This window comes from Coenobita brevimanus, chromosome 23, assembly GCF_032717465.1.
Source record: "Coenobita brevimanus isolate Jiangsu-jjx chromosome 23, ASM3271746v2, whole genome shotgun sequence".
Lineage (NCBI taxonomy): Eukaryota > Metazoa > Arthropoda > Malacostraca > Decapoda > Coenobitidae > Coenobita > Coenobita brevimanus.
In genome coordinates, this window is record NC_136976.1 from 35,883,936 (window position 1) to 35,900,174 (window position 16,239).

The window sequence follows — 16,239 nt, forward strand, 5'->3', positions numbered from 1 at the left end:
ATAGAGGCAAAATCTTAAGGGGAAAAAAAAAAAAAAAAAAAAAAAAAGCAATGGCAGGCCGTCAGCCAATGCCCAGGATCATGAAATAATGGATGCCATAAAACGCCAAACACTTGGCAGAACACGGACGTATAAGAGGTCGAAGTCCGACAACAATGTTTGAACGTCACCCGCCAACATGCAGGCGAGGCTGGCCACCATCTCGGCAGCCCGTGGAACATCGTCATGCAGCGGTCGTGATGCTTCTAATTAAAAATTCTAACAGCGTCTCTACCTTTCCAGGGCCGGCCTTTGCCAACCACCGGCCGGCAGCCTCCACAACCCACCGGCTCCAGCTACGTGCTCTGGCCACGTCCTCAACACTCTCAGCTCTGGTTACACACAACGTAATGGCGTTCGTCAAGAGAAGAATGCGTTGCCACAACTGAGCGGCTCGTAAAATGTGTACTTCCATCATTCCAAGAACATGACTAGGTATACCTGAGGCAGTCATACAAGCTACAAGGTTTCTACTGTCGTATCATTGTTGAGTCTGACACCCTGTCTGTACTGAACACCATCAGATCAACGTGCCTGACATAAAAGCCAGTACGACCAGTTACAACCCGCCACCTACATTACTGATACGCCACTCTGTAAATCAATATTAATGAAAAACTCCCAGAGTGGCTGTGTGGGTGAGTGGCCAACATAGTGGCAATTAACAAGGTTCACAGGCTACTCTGTACCATTTCCTTCGGAATTATGCCGTCCAATGGCGACCGGAAAGCTGTCTGATGTGGAGGACAAACGGAAGAGTGCCATGGCTGGTACAACACCATACCCAGTGTGTGTGTGTGTGTGTGTGTGTGTGTGTGTGTGTGTGTGTACAGGAGAGAGAGAGAGAGAGAGAGAGAGAGAGAGAGAGAGAGAGAGAGAGAGAGAGTTGTATCAAGACTGAACCGATACAAGTCATACGTATTGTCGATAAGCTGAACCGGTACATACATATCGCGGTTCGTGTCCGTTCATACATTCTGTTGACACCTTGATTTATAACTAATATATGCTCACTGTAGATACCACAGTACATCCAACAGCCAAGCAACAAAAAAATAACCAAAAATTAAGTATCAATTACAGCAACGTACTTATTGTAAAATAGACAAACTTTGTCCTTAGTGAAACGAATCACCAAGCTCTTGCATACCTTGATATATAATAGCCTATTAATGTATACCGGTAACAGTAAATACTCTAGTCACCATGCAACAACAAAAAACATGGCGAATCTTGTATTATCCTTGCTAAATATGCATTATGTGCTGCTCGGCGATTGATTCGAGACACTATACTGGTTCGAGGAATGCAGAAGAATCGATCCATGTACCGACAGGAACGTATCGGTCACAAGATTCACTGAGAACCGGTACAAACCTTTATGTTATAGTGTCCCAGGCCATGTACTCCCCGTGATGATTCCTGAAGCCATCCTAAGACATGTGTTCTGTAAACATAGGTTGCATTCGTAACATCATGGAGTCAATAGTAATTAAATCTACATGGCGGTAACGTTATAAAATTTACAATATTACCCGGTGTTGTCAAATTCTGTATACTCCATCACTAACTATATATTTTCGTTTGACAGTCATAGCGTTAAGGTTAACCTCAGTAATTGTAAAGTAATAAACTGACAAATAATAAAGCAATGAAGAGTTTAGAGATTGGCAATACGGAGTTGAAACTGAAAACTCGCATTACCGCCATTCATAATTGGTTTACTCCATAACCGCTGCGATTCCGACATACGTTCACAGAGCATTTATATCTTCGAAAGGCCTCAAGAATCGCCTCTAAAGTCAGTAGGTAATGCCCTGGGTCACCGCGTATAAACAGGGACGAGGTGATCAAGTTCAGAACAAGAGCAACTTAATCCAGTAATAAAGCTGCCTAACACTTACTTATTATTGTACGGCACTTTCATCCTGAGTCTGTGGTGGATGGAGGCGGTGAGTGACAGGCCGTAGGGGCAGAGGCAGACCCACCCTCACGCACCGCTACCATCAGGCATCACACCTACTATACAGTACACTGGTCACTGCAGCCACACTCACCCTCAACCATACTCATTGCAGCCATCCTCATCCTCATCCATACTCATTATATCCACCCTCATCTTCATCTTCAGCGCCTCACACGTCACAGGGCGCTCACCAGTAAACAATTTCACACCTTCAGTACGATACTAAGTCAAGCCTCTGAGCGTCTAACACTTGCTCTTCACGCATCATATTCAGCCACCCAAGAAATGTACTACAGGGCTACGAAAAACAGTTTTACAATAGTGTATACATCTGTTAACATTGTGCCATATTTTCTTAATAAATAAGCCGGCACACCTAGGCAACAAAATCCATCTGAGTGGGTTATGGACGCTTTCTCTTGCTTACCGAGTTATTTTGCATATTACAACTTAGTGTTCCTGTATTTTTAAAGCAACCTGTTTCCAGAAGAGACAATCAACATGACCCTGTCTATGGAGCAATAAACGGGCCAAGAAGAGATGGCAGAGATCCTCCTAAGCTAACACGAAAACAGTTAAACCAGACAGGCCATTAAGCTTCCGTGGGATTAACAGATCTCAGGATAATAACTGAAGTACCCCATGGGGTAAGCCAGAGAGAAGGTTACCGCACTGCTACTAGTACAGTATGGGAGGTGCACCTGCGGCCCGGGAACAAGCTGTCTACCTACCATTCTCATTGTCGTCTTCACCTACAAAGTTCAGTCTGAGCCCACGAAAAGAAAGGTCGTACAACTACGGTACCACCAGTTTTCTCTTGATCATAACTTATCTCTGTTACACACATCCCACTCTGTTCAGTGCAAGCCTAAAAGGATCACTGACGAGTTGTGTCAATGTTGTCGTCAGGACTCAAACTTGTCAATGAATCTCCCTTCTACTCCCACCATTACCCTACACAACTCCCATTACTTCTAAAACTTACTCCTAACTCATTTTAACAGAAAACTGACACCTTTTTAATTCCCACCGTCACTAACTCAAAAGTTGCCATTGATCGCCAGCTTGTTTAATATGGAAGTCGGGCTACTCATGCAGAGACCACAGAAGTCTATCTATCTATCTATTGCCAGACGCCATAATCCCGTACGGGGTGGCCATTTGCCTCTGAGTTATTTGTTTTACAGGGAGGGGCACTAACCCTCCACCAACCCACTTGACACGTAGGGAGCACGTATGGTTTAGTTATATGGTTACCACCCAGCGTTGTAAATGGTTTCTTGGCTTACAGTCGCTATCTTTAAAAATCTCTCCCGTGATAGTTATTGATATACTGTGCGTAAGCTCTCCATGATATTATTCTTTAGTAGCTATACTAATTTCCTAGATATGCTTTAGTGCGATAAATGCAGGAAAATGTTGCTATAGAGGCTGTGAGAGCACTGTGGGAGTGACAGCATTCATCACACATTTACAAATCTCTAGCTGCATCTTGTGTTTGAAACCCACATAATTTAGTTTTTAAAAGAACAATGCTTCATCTCCCAAGTGCTGAAGAAAATCTGCAAAGTTTTTCATATGAAAATTGTACAATGTTTAAAGCCGAAATCGTGCAGAGATGAGACCGCCGGCCGATATCCGACGATGCCGAGGGCTCCAACATACCGTACAAAAAAGTCAAAACAACACGCCAGTGGTTTAACCTGAACAGGGTATGCCTCTAGACTTCAGAGAAAACTTCAGTCAAGGCACTGTCCATTTTTCTGTGCACCATGATCTTTATACAGCAGGTTCAGCGGGGCAGTAGACACACGTGAGTTTGTTATTGTAATGATCGTAACGTACGATCTTCAGCCGTGTCGTGCTAATATTTCTTAACGAAGAATCGTTACATGTTTCTCGTAACTCCATTTGTTTTTGTTTTGATGGAAAAATACATGAAATGGATGTAAAATAAAGCTTATCGGTATTTAATGAAGGAAAGAATAATAACCGTCCCACACCCGAGATGGTAGACCTAGCCCATCAATGGTAGACCTAGTCCATCAATGTTTTGTTCTATCAGACTATATTACAGCCTCTCTATCTTGTAGTAGAGAGTAACAATGTTGTAATTTCTTTCTTCCTTTCAGTGACAAAGAGGGCACATAAAATGAACGGGGTTTAGTTGGCCGACTTTGACGTCGAAAATTAAGTAATCTGGTGAAGAGTGGCAGTTTTTCCTTGGTTAGTGACATCGGGAATTCGCACTAACTCCCTTCTCCGCCTTGTTACACACACACACACACACACACACACACGGTACAACCCCAATTTTAGAGGGCGCAAGCATTAAAATCTGGTCATTAGTCCAAGCAGAACACTTTTGTTACCTAATGAGGACCGTCCCTGCTCTATACCCATCACCTGCCCTGCACCCCCCCCTCCCCCTCCCATCCTCCGCCGCGGCAGGGCCACCACCACATTAGGAGGTCCGTGGTTACCACAACATTGATAACTCTAGGTTTTGTCACTGGTTGGCCGCTAGCATCATTCCCTCCCTCCCTATTATAACGCTCACAACTTCACAAGCATCCCTCAAAAGCAAAACCAACCCGCATTTTGAAAACTCCCCAATATGTTAAGTGATTCAATGACAGAAACCAAACCTCCGGCATTGGGAGAGGCATGCAACCAGTGTGCTAAATTACTTGTTAGATACGTATGTGGTGTGAGGGTGGGCAGGGAAGGGTGGCGAGCGAGGCCAGGTAGAAGGATGATGAGGTGAAGCTCACACAAACATTGGATAAGCCTACTGTAAGATGGAAGTGGTCTTCATAGGTAGGGGTATTGAGGCATTGTGGTGACGAAGGGGTATTGTGGTGGCAGAAACAGCATGATGATGGGAGTGTTGTGGTGGCAGAGGTGCCATGATGGAGGTTCTGTGGTGGTGGAGGTACCATGGGGGTGTTGCGGTGGCAGAGGTTGGGGTACTGACGTGTTGTGGTGGTAAAGGTGAAGAAGGCTACTAAAGGGGTTGTGAATAACATGAAATATATCAGATGAAGATAGGACGGGGTCGGGGAAAAGTAGAGGTACCGGTATGGTACCGGGTAAAACGAAGAATATTTAACAAGCCAGGGGGGTTTTGGTACTCATATAATTCTGGCAGTCCGGGCTCTTACCTCAATGTAACCAGCAGTTGTTACTAGGATTCGGTTTGTTTTACAGTATGGTAGATTATTAGTTCTGTACACCATACTTTGATAAACCCCGCGGCCTCTCCCCCCCCCCCAAAAAAAAAAAAAGTTCGTCAACAGCATGACCTGTCACGCAATAAACGAGAAAAAAAAAAAAAAAAAAAGGTAGGATGGGATGAAAATTTGGTAGCCGGAAGGGCTGGGACATAAAAGCATACCATGTGAAAACCATACTGTAGGATTAGTGGTCTGAGTGCACTGAAGGTATATATAGTTCATAATATCCTCCAAGAAAGAACGTGTAGAGGAACAACGATGTGACTGGAATGAGCTGAAACTGTGGTGGGAGTGGGGATGGGCCCGGAGATGTTACACTGTGAAAATGGATGCTGTTGGATTAATGGTTTTGGTGCCGTGAAGGTTTGCAAAGTTTTCTCCAACATGAACATGATCGCGTTGCTCTTATTTATGTGGTGTCTTGCAAGGCTGGTGGAAATACCTTTGCCTATGGCAGTACACTATGCTGCGTGATGACGGCCCCTTGTCTTAGGAATTACTAGTAAGCAATACCTACAAGTTCACTAAGTGAGCAAGCGGTGACGAGCAGTTACTCCCTACAGTACGGTATTTTGGTACGTCAGATACTGTTCCGTTTATAACCAATTCGATACTTTACAAGAAATTAAAACATAAGGTGCCGTATTGATCTTCTTAGCGATACGGTTTAGTGAATGAGAGAACAGATGTTCAAAAGTCAAGTAGGACTACAATATCATAATCGACAGAAACAACTCAAAAGTGCTTAGTAGCAACGGAAGAACTTCTGAATTTTTTCAATGTTATGTCTACCAATAACCTTGCAATAAAAAAACGCAAAACATGATATGGAAAGTGAAATACTGTGACTCAAGAATAAACTGCTTGTGCTAAACATTTCTAAATACAAAACGAAAACTGAGTAGGATACAGACTCTGTAAGAGGAGTGCGTGGCAGTGTGTTGGTGTTCACATTAATATGTGGGTGTGAGATACCAATGTGGCAAGAGTTCGATACCAGTGCGTCATGAGCGAAAGCAACAGATGGAACTGTTAAGGAAAATATGCAGATTAAGGATACTGAACTGTACACGAACTATTAAGAATCCTGGAAACGGAGTAGGGTCTATTAATCAAAGAGTAAAAGAGCCTATGAATGAAGAATGGATTGGATGAGGGTTATTAAAAGAATACAGTACATACCGGTATATAAAGAGAAGGGTGGGAGGAAGAATTGCGCAACAGCCTGTGGTAACAGTAAATGAATGTAGGCTACACGAAAGCAAAGAGGAAGCAAAATAACTGACAAGGAACTGCAATGACAGATGGAGATGCACTAAGAAGGTCTGCACTTTTTTAACTTGGCAATCAATACTGCATTAACCCCATAGGCGTTGTTAAAGCGATTAATGAAGTACAGCAGCTGCACAGACTAGTGGTACTGAAACTGCAGATCTGACGGGTGAAGAGGAGATTTTTAAGTATGAATGTTAAGTGAATGAATGCATGACCCATTTCACTGGGCACTATGCAATTCGTTATTATACTTTAGTGTTTACATTCCAGTTTCAGTTCGATAACCTAGTAGTCCATGCATTAGTTGTTATATTTTAGTGTTTACATTCCCGTTTCAGTTCGATAACCTAGTAATCCATGCATTAGTTGTTATACTCTAGTCTTTACATTCCTGTTTCACATCGATAACCTAGGAATCCATGCATTAGTTGTTACACTTTAGCGTTTACATTCCTGTTTCCGCACGATAACCTAGTGATCTATGCATTAGTTGTTAAACTTTTGTGTCTACATTCCTGTTTCAGAACGATAACCACGTAATCCAATTTACAAGTAGAAAAAAAGGTTAGGTACACGAGTTACCGTATGTGTGTGTGCAACTGCTGCTTTTGGCACATCTGTCTTTGCACACCAACGAAGCCACCATGCATTTCTAAAATGGAAAATTTCGCTGACTGCCAACCCTTTCAACACATATATGATCATTCTCAAGGCCTCGAGAGGCTCAACATCCACAAATTCTCGGCTCTGACGAATCCTGATGACTTCACTATAATGTGAGAGGACACATGTGCCAAAAACAACAGCTGCATAAACAGTTACAAGGGATACTCCAGAAAGTGTGCCTCCTGCGAGCCATTAGTCACAGTGATATCTATCAATATGGCAGGGGTGCCGGGGTGTAGCCTAATTGGCGAGGGAGCAACTGGTTGGTGGGGAGTGGGTCCATCAGGTGTGGGTGGTGGGTAATGAGACCACAGAGGCCCCTGTGTTGTCAGTGCCCCGGGCCAGCCCCTAGTGCCAGGTGCTGACACTAGCCAGACCATCCACTCCACTTCAGTCCACTCCCGCCATCACCCTCACTCACCACACAGCCTACTCTACCTCTACCCTACCATCCACATACACTACCAAAATACAATACACACCACTACGACTATAGGGCTATGTTCAAAATATGGTTCGCATACTACAGAAAAATTAGTAATGGGGAAAAAGTATGAATGTATAAACCAAACGGCACCATAGCTAATGAGGTTTTGGCTATACATAAACTCTTTATAAAATACATTAAGCCGATGTGACTAAATGAGTGCAATGCAGGCCAGTGACGTAGGTATAGGTACAATGTGAACCATCAAACCAAAACCGGCAACGTACTGTGCCCCGAGATGGGTGCCCAGGTCATGTGATGTTTAGTAAACATGACTTAAGATAAGCGTAGGCTACACAGAAATTCTTCGTAGGCTAAACAGGATTAAAAAATAATAATAATAATAATAATAATCAAGGCAATTATTACAGCAGAAAAGAAGTTTGTAGCTGCGGTACGTGAAATACACATGGCTGGAGAGAATAATGGATCACAAGAAACAGACTCAGTACATGGGCATAATTCTACAAAGGGGTGAATGCGTCTAAAAAAATGTTGCTGCGGCCACCTAACTGGATGTGATACCGTACCAGCACCAGTCACATTCTCAACATTCAAAATCTAAGCTACAAATGAACAGAACTGTATATGAGGGGAGATTCATTCACTGCGTATTAGGCCTATTTGTGATAATTGGCATGATACCTATTTCGTTCAAAGTAGCCTTGGAGTGTATCCGGTACCATAAATGCAACTAAACATTGTTGTTTGAGACAGTCCCATAGAAAAGAGAGTAGTGTTAGAGATCTGATTTAAAAAGGCACGTGAAAGAACTAACAGGTGTGTGTGTGTGTGTGTGTGTGTGTGTGTGTGTGTGTGTGTGTGTGTGTGTGTGTGTGTGTGTGTGTGTGTGTGTGTGTGTGTGTGTAGAGAGAGAGAGAGAGAGAGAGAGATTTTATTATAAACTAGACACGTGACGACTAACAGCTGTACATATATATATATATATATATATATATATATATATATAGGCTTATACCGTATACCGTAAATACACGAGTATACTATAATTAAAACCGTTACTGGTATGGTTATAAATGGAAAAAAAATGTACTTATTCAGCGTAGTGGAGTATCTGGACGATGCAGTCGCCTTTTATTCCTGGATAGTGGGTGATCATATTACAGGGGCTCAAAGACCAAAGTTCTGAAGATGAGCACGCGGCTAAGGGTCTCCTAGTGTCTCTCTCCACCACAACCAAATAATCAATATTCTTGCAGAACTAAACTCTTCAGGTTAGGGCAAATCATTCCTGCCAAATCTCTGATTTCTAGACACCGAGACGAGCCAAACGACAAACCAGAACCAGATCTGTACATAATACCTGCGTCCAAATTAATGATCAAAGAGTGATTATGTGTGGGCTGTTGCCACAATGACACACAGATACGACCGCTAGGCTTTCTGTGCCACAACACCACACACCCTCTACTCACTCAACTTTATCACACACACACACACACACACACACACACACACACACACACACACACACACACACACACACACACACACTCGATTAATTCATTTCGAAGTGCCATATAGCACCTAAAATACTTATGACCACGCGGAGAGACAATTAGGAAGAAAGAGCGAGTTAACCAGTTGCATATATGAAAGGTAATACCGGCTGGCTCTTGCATTTGGACATATAATGTGTGTGTGTGTGTGTGTGTGTGTGTGTGTGTGTGTGTGTGTGTGTGTGTGTGTGTGTGTGTGTGTGCGCGCGCGCGCGCGCAGCCTGGGTGCTATGTCTGCTGTGATGGACACAGATCTATCTACTATCTATCTACTGCCAGACGCCATAATCCCGTAAGGGGTGGCCATTTGACTGAGTTAGTTGTTTTACGGGGAGGGGCACTAACCCTCCACCAACCCACTTGCTGACACTTAGGGAGCACGTATGGTTTGGTTATATGGTTACCACCCAGCGTTGTAAATGGTTTCTTGGCTTACAAGAAACCATTTGGCTTGTCACTTAATGTAAAGCCACCTGTAAAGGAAAGAGAAGCAATAAGAAGTGACAGGAAAGATGGGAGAAATATGAAGAGAGGAGGGCAGGCACAGAAAAAAAAATGATAAAGGCTTAGGAAGAAGTAGACAGCACTACATCAAGTGAGTGGATGATGGTCGCCACCACCTACCACAAAGATACAAGCAGCAATTAGGATGTGTGATTAAAACACTAGCGATTGAAGAAGTGAAACAACATTTCAGCGAAGAGAGGGAGGCTGAAGAGTCAGCGTGGAAGAAAACTGATACAAAAGGCCTCTGAGTTATCTCGTTTAGAAGTGCTTTATGTGGTCTGCCCCCTCCCTCCTCACACACACACACACACACACACACACACACACACACACACACACACACACACACACGAGAGCTATACTTCGCGCGTGGGCGAGCAATCTATAATGCCGTTTTTTGCGATAAAAGCCATGTGATATTTCCATGATATACCATGAGGGAAAAAAACACACACACCAAGAATACAACGAAATGATGGAGGAGCGAGGTGTTTTGTTGAAGGAAAGGGGACAGTGAAAGAAGACTGTGCCCACCTTTGAGAATGAGTCCAGCGTGTAATGACGATGTAGCTTAACCAAAGATCATCATTACTGCCTTCGGCCACAGGATATTTGTGTTTAATTTTGCAGTTCTGATTACTTCGTTCAGCTATGGTAACATTTCTCCAACTGGAGAAGTTGGATACCGCTATATATTAGTTCGTTTGCAAGAGATCAACCCGAAGCTGAAACGGGTCAGGTGGCGTTCAAAATGAAGTAGGCCACTGCAGCAAAACGGGTAGTGATCGTCTCCCACTTTGTGGGTCTCTGGCCTGGAGAGCAACACGGGGCCCTTCAGCGTAACTTGCGCTTTTCATATCCGAACATTAAAAATACCAGCAGCTTTTCTACAGAACAGTCCAGGTTCTATAACATTTTTACTTAACTACGACCTTAAGTGCAAGAATATAAACTAAAATCGTATTAAAATGCCTATCATTAATATTAGTCTATGGTAGGGTATTAGCCAGATATGGGGGGAAGGGGGTGCTTTGTGAAGAGACCCAAGATAGTTGTCTAATTTGTGCATCCCTAAAGCCACCGATGCAAAGGGGACCAAGGTGACAACCATATTAATTCCTACAAGTACCCTAACGACGACTCTATGTTACACTCCTCTACGTGCGTCATGGTCTTAGTAGTTACCTTCTATGCTTTAATTTGCAACAAGGTGGAGAAATAAAAACAGCAAGGTATAAAAACAAAGAACCACAATTAGGGCAGCTACCCAATCACAAGGTTACAAGCATACGCCTACCATACCCTACCAACCACTGAGCATTTCAGCGGCTACCGATACCACCATTACTACATATATTTAAAAATTAAATAAATATTATAAAAAAAAAAACACGACAAAAATTTTTGCAGTAAACAATTACTGATACTATTCCAGTACTGGTTATCTTAAGCGAAGACTTTATACACACACACACAAACACACACAATATATATATATATATATATATATATATATATATATATATATATATATATATATAATTTTTCCTATCTCAGTACGATATTACTAACAATTTCTATTACAAAACAAGCCTCCTAAATTTAATATAAACGTCTGATATTACCAAGCGTTCTTGAGCTGACGGTTAACAACAATTATCAATTAATGTGCACACAGCTATCTACAGAAGATTAAACATAGCCTATGCAAGTTGCGTTGTCCAGTGTGTTGTTATATATATATATATATATATATATATATATATATATATATATATATATATATATATATATATACCGGTAATGTATGAATATATATATATATATATATATATATATATATATATACCAGTATATATATATATATATATATATATATATATATATATATATATATATATATATATATATATATATATATATATATATACTGTATATATATATATATATATATATATATATATATATATATATATATATATATATATATATATATATATATATATTATTACTATATATATATACCGGTACTGTATGTATATATATATATATATATATATATATATAACCGTCTAAATATACCGGGAATGTATGTATGTATATATATATATATATATATATATATATATATATATGATAGATAAACAGTTGAACATAACTTGACCTGACAAACAATGATTTCAAATCATTGAATCAAAGCAAGTCTAAGCGAAGAATGTTAGTCAGGAGGGTACTCCTTGATAAGTATTTATTAACAAATTAGTACAATGAAAATGGCCATAGCTCATGTTAAATCATTCTCATATGTGCCAGAAATTGTATGATTCAATTACATTTCATTCATCGAAGTTTTTTTTTATCTTGCTAGCATTGTAGAACTTCCCAGTGTGGTACCAATATTTATTGGATGCTTTCTAATGGAATCGGCCACTACTTTGTCGGGCCGTCTTCTACTCATGCTGGGAGAACCTGGCTTCCAAGTCTTTTCCAGACTGTCCCATATAAATTTATTACCGGTACAGACTATTATGACAACAGAATTCAGCCTATACTTTTTCTTTTCTTTTTTTTATGTACACAAGCGGAAAAATGCAAATAAAAACACACTAATGATAATTACTATTATATTCACAAAAATATGGCAGGTGGGGGCGTCCACCATCCACTCATTCGATGTGCTACTACTTTCAGGTGCCACTAATCTGCGTGGCATGCCAAATGGTTAACTGTAACTAAGGACACCAATTACTTCTGTAAGCTGGGTGGTAATCATATAACCAAATGGTGCCTGGTGGTCTAGTGCATTAAGGTACTCAAGCCGAATAAGGCCCATAGGGATTTACATCCGAGGGTCAGGTTGAGGCTTACTGCTCAGAATGCCACTCAGGGGCTACTGTGGCTGGTGATCCTTGCCTTAAATGTCGGGACTTGAGTAGCCTCATCCCGGACCCCAACGCTCCTGACGGGACAGAAAATGACTGAACGATGGTGATTTAACATACTTGGTAAACGTAGTAAGAAAAAACAAATGAACGTGGAAAATGTAAAGTAGCCTAGACTAGTTATCACTCTTCTCCCGTTCTTAACTGTGGTCAATAACCTTGATTAGTTTAGTACAGTAGTAGTAGTTGTAGTAGTAGTAGTAGTAGTAGCAGTGCCTGTAATCCGGTCCTCTCTCAAAAACGCCAGTTCTTCGTACGGAATTCACTAGCACTGAAAACATGCTTGTACCTTTATAATTACAAGAACTGTGACATTATTACCACAAAATGCAAACTACGCTGGCAAAAGTGAAAACTACCACCATATCCTACTATGCATAACGTGTCAAAGGCTAACGGATTCTACCGTGGTTTGTTGCGTGCTCTAACTTGGTATTTCTATACGACGGAGGAACTTTCCTGCTGCTCGAAGCTGAGCAGTATTTAATCTTTACATTGTACCACAAGTGAATTAAAAATGCTTATTATAAATTAGTACCAGTAACAACGTGTACCATAACTGGTAATTTAACAACAGGCACAGATACTTTTATGGCAAATGCTCAGACGAAGTTGCATCCACTGTGCCATCTCTCAATGCCTTCCCCTTTGCTACATGGGCATCTGGTAGCGCTCATGACTGAAATGCCACACTGCCATATTGCAGAACTTCCGCCTATCAGAAATCTTTTATTCCCCGAACAGTATCTCTTTGGTACTCTCTTCCCCACAGTTGTTTCCCTCCAAACTTCAATCTACAGCTGTTCAAGTCCAACTGTTACAGATTTTTTTTTATGAATGGAGGACACCAGTAATCTGGTGTATGGACAATTCTTATTCAATTGTTTTTCCTTTATTGTAAAAAAAAAAAAAAATACTTGACATCGCATCCACAATACATTTAATCATGCCTAAGTAGGACAAGTCCTACGCTAAACCAGTCTCGCCCTCAACCCTTAGATCTACCTTCTCTCACGTCGTCAATCGATGCTTTTATATCCCTCTTCATTCTGACTGGTAGGTAACAAAATGGGAATCAAAGCTGTACTCAGTACCCGATATGATAACAGAGAAAAACACCAAATTCATGGCTGTCGTTTGGGTCTATAACACCCATATCAAAGACCATACACCTTATAAGAATCATAATTGTCTGAAAAAAAAAAAATTCCAAACCAAACACCTGAATAAGTACTAGCCATCCCGGGAGACAGAAAAAAAAAAAAAAACAATAGGGCAGAATTAACTAAGCACTTCTTTATTTATTTCCATATTCGGCAGTAATCCCTCCACAACTACAATCAAATGAAGACAGAACTTGATACATCTTATCCTCATACCTGTCTACCTTCGATCAGGTAAGCAATATCGTACGTGCGCATACGCATAAAATGTGAAAAGTAGCTATGGTACACATTACGACTGGTCGCTTTATAGCAATTACATCATACCTATGTACAAAAACCATGCATAACTGACTATATTAATCCCTTAAATCGCATCATAAAGAGTACTAATACCGTATTCTGAAGTGGTAGGGCCAAGTTACCTTACCATAATCACACGCACGCACATTAAATTATAGCCTACAGTATATATATATATATATATATATATATATATATATATATATATATATATATATATATATGCAGTTCCATTGCTTTTGCATCCTACGCAGAGGCAACAAGTCCAAATTCGTATGTACTGTAGGCTTGATCATACAGTAAAAACGTAACCACAGTAAATCTTTTGTAAAAATGTACCTCACTGTTAACTTCCTCAGTTATGCTGTAATAGCATCAATATATTTATTATACATAACATACAAGTAACCGATAATAATGAGACTACACCGACCAAACTCGGGATTATAAAACGGTCATGATAATTACATCAAAACAGTCCTTAATAAAGGTTTCTAAAAATAATATCGGTGATAATATTAATGGCTTGGTGAAGTGGTAGCAATGGAAACCATGAGCATGCACAAGCAAAAATTTTTATGCAATTTACATTCTGTAATGGGCAATTTCAAATTAGTCAAATGGCGGCATGTATCTGTCAGAATAAAATTTGGATCAGAGAGCAGGGACTAAGAAAGGAGAGACAGAAAGGGTGCAAGGTGTGGGAGCGGCCGAGACGCTGCCACGAAGTTACAAAGGAAATACTGAGCCCCCAACAGTTACTAGCTCCACCCCGTTTTAAAGAACGCTCATAACAATGCCCATCCCACGGCCAACGTCAACTATGCCACACATGGAAAACAATCGGTCTGATTCAACACCAAATAAAATACTTGGTCCACGAGCCTGGCATGTTTGAGTTCCAGTGGCTGTGGTGGGTGACGTGATGGGTGAGAAGATTCTGCTGGAGGGCGAGATGACGCTCTGTGGCCCAGTGCACCTGTGACAACAACACGCTGCCCACTCAATTTCAATATTCCTATTTCATTTTTCTTTTACCATTATCACTCATTGCACTGTAGCTTTGCAATGAAGTTTCAACTCCCCAGATGGCACATACGAAACTCATAATTCTTCACATCACACTTCCGTACCGTTAAATGCACTAACTCAATACGAAATATTACTTTCGTGGTCAGTAGTTTGTTACGGACGCATCAGGAAGGTACCCTAGACAGAGAAGCTGCCTCTACCCAAGTCTCATACCCTGCGCTGCACTATTTTCAGCAGACGGGTTCGAGTGGGCCGCGCGGCGTTGTCAGCTGACTACCCTCTCTACATCCATATACACGTGAAATTGGTTAAAACTGTACCACCCACTCATTACAAGCCATATTACAGTCCATAATGTTATATCACCATTGACTTTACATGCAGTGTGCCTATAAAGAAGCTGTTATATATATAACAACGTTAGAAAGTATTTACCCTTACCTTCGTCAAGAAGTCTTTCGACGTGCAAGAATACACTGGGGAAGGCTGCGAGCTGTTTCTTATCCTTTAAGAGTTGGGCAAGGTAGTCCGCAATGCTGCTAGTATTGTTAGAGTCACCCATTGTGTCAGTCGGTGTGAGTAGGCTAGAAGACGAGTGAGGTAAACAAGAGGTTAGTTGACACTACGGAGCAAGAGTCTACAGTACTGTACCTCCATCTACAGTTCCTCACTCACCACTGCCGCGCAGGCGCACTCGCCGAGAACAGTCCATTTGGCCACGGGGGAGGACTCTACCACTAGACGTTTTCTATAATTTGATGGCAAACTATAAGCAACATGGCCAAAAAATTATGTAGCCTGCTATACACGTATGGTTATAAAAATTCCCAGACGTTACAATTTTGTAACTAATATGGCTTTATAGAAAAAAAAAAAAAGTGGGAATAAATCCAAACATATACGAATCTTATTTTTTAAAGTCAATATCGTTAGAAAGTATCAGATCATGTCAGAACACACACACACACACACACACACGATATGCTATGCATTGCCTGCCGTACGGTAGAGAAGCGCCTGCTCATCTATTCCTTCAGTTGTTTGTCATGAGTTTAGCAGCTTAGGAAATGTAGACTACACTTATTTATTTATTTATTTTCACT

The 16,239-nt window shown here is 41.0% G+C and overlaps 1 protein-coding gene across 3 annotated transcripts in view; it reads right to left on the reverse strand.

The window, feature by feature from the left end:
* how (protein held out wings) overlaps positions 1–15,786 on the reverse strand; it is a 321,877-nt gene extending 306,091 nt beyond the window's left edge. For all 3 annotated transcript variants that reach the window (XR_013896083.1, XM_080267233.1, XM_080267232.1), the window contains exon 1: positions 15,578–15,786. Coding sequence is in view for 2 of the 3 variants with exons in the window: in XM_080267233.1 (XP_080123359.1) it covers positions 15,578–15,698 (121 nt within the window). In the remaining variant the exon portion in view is untranslated. The remainder of the gene's footprint in view (positions 1–15,577) is intronic.
* Positions 15,787–16,239: the final 453 nt, after the last annotated feature.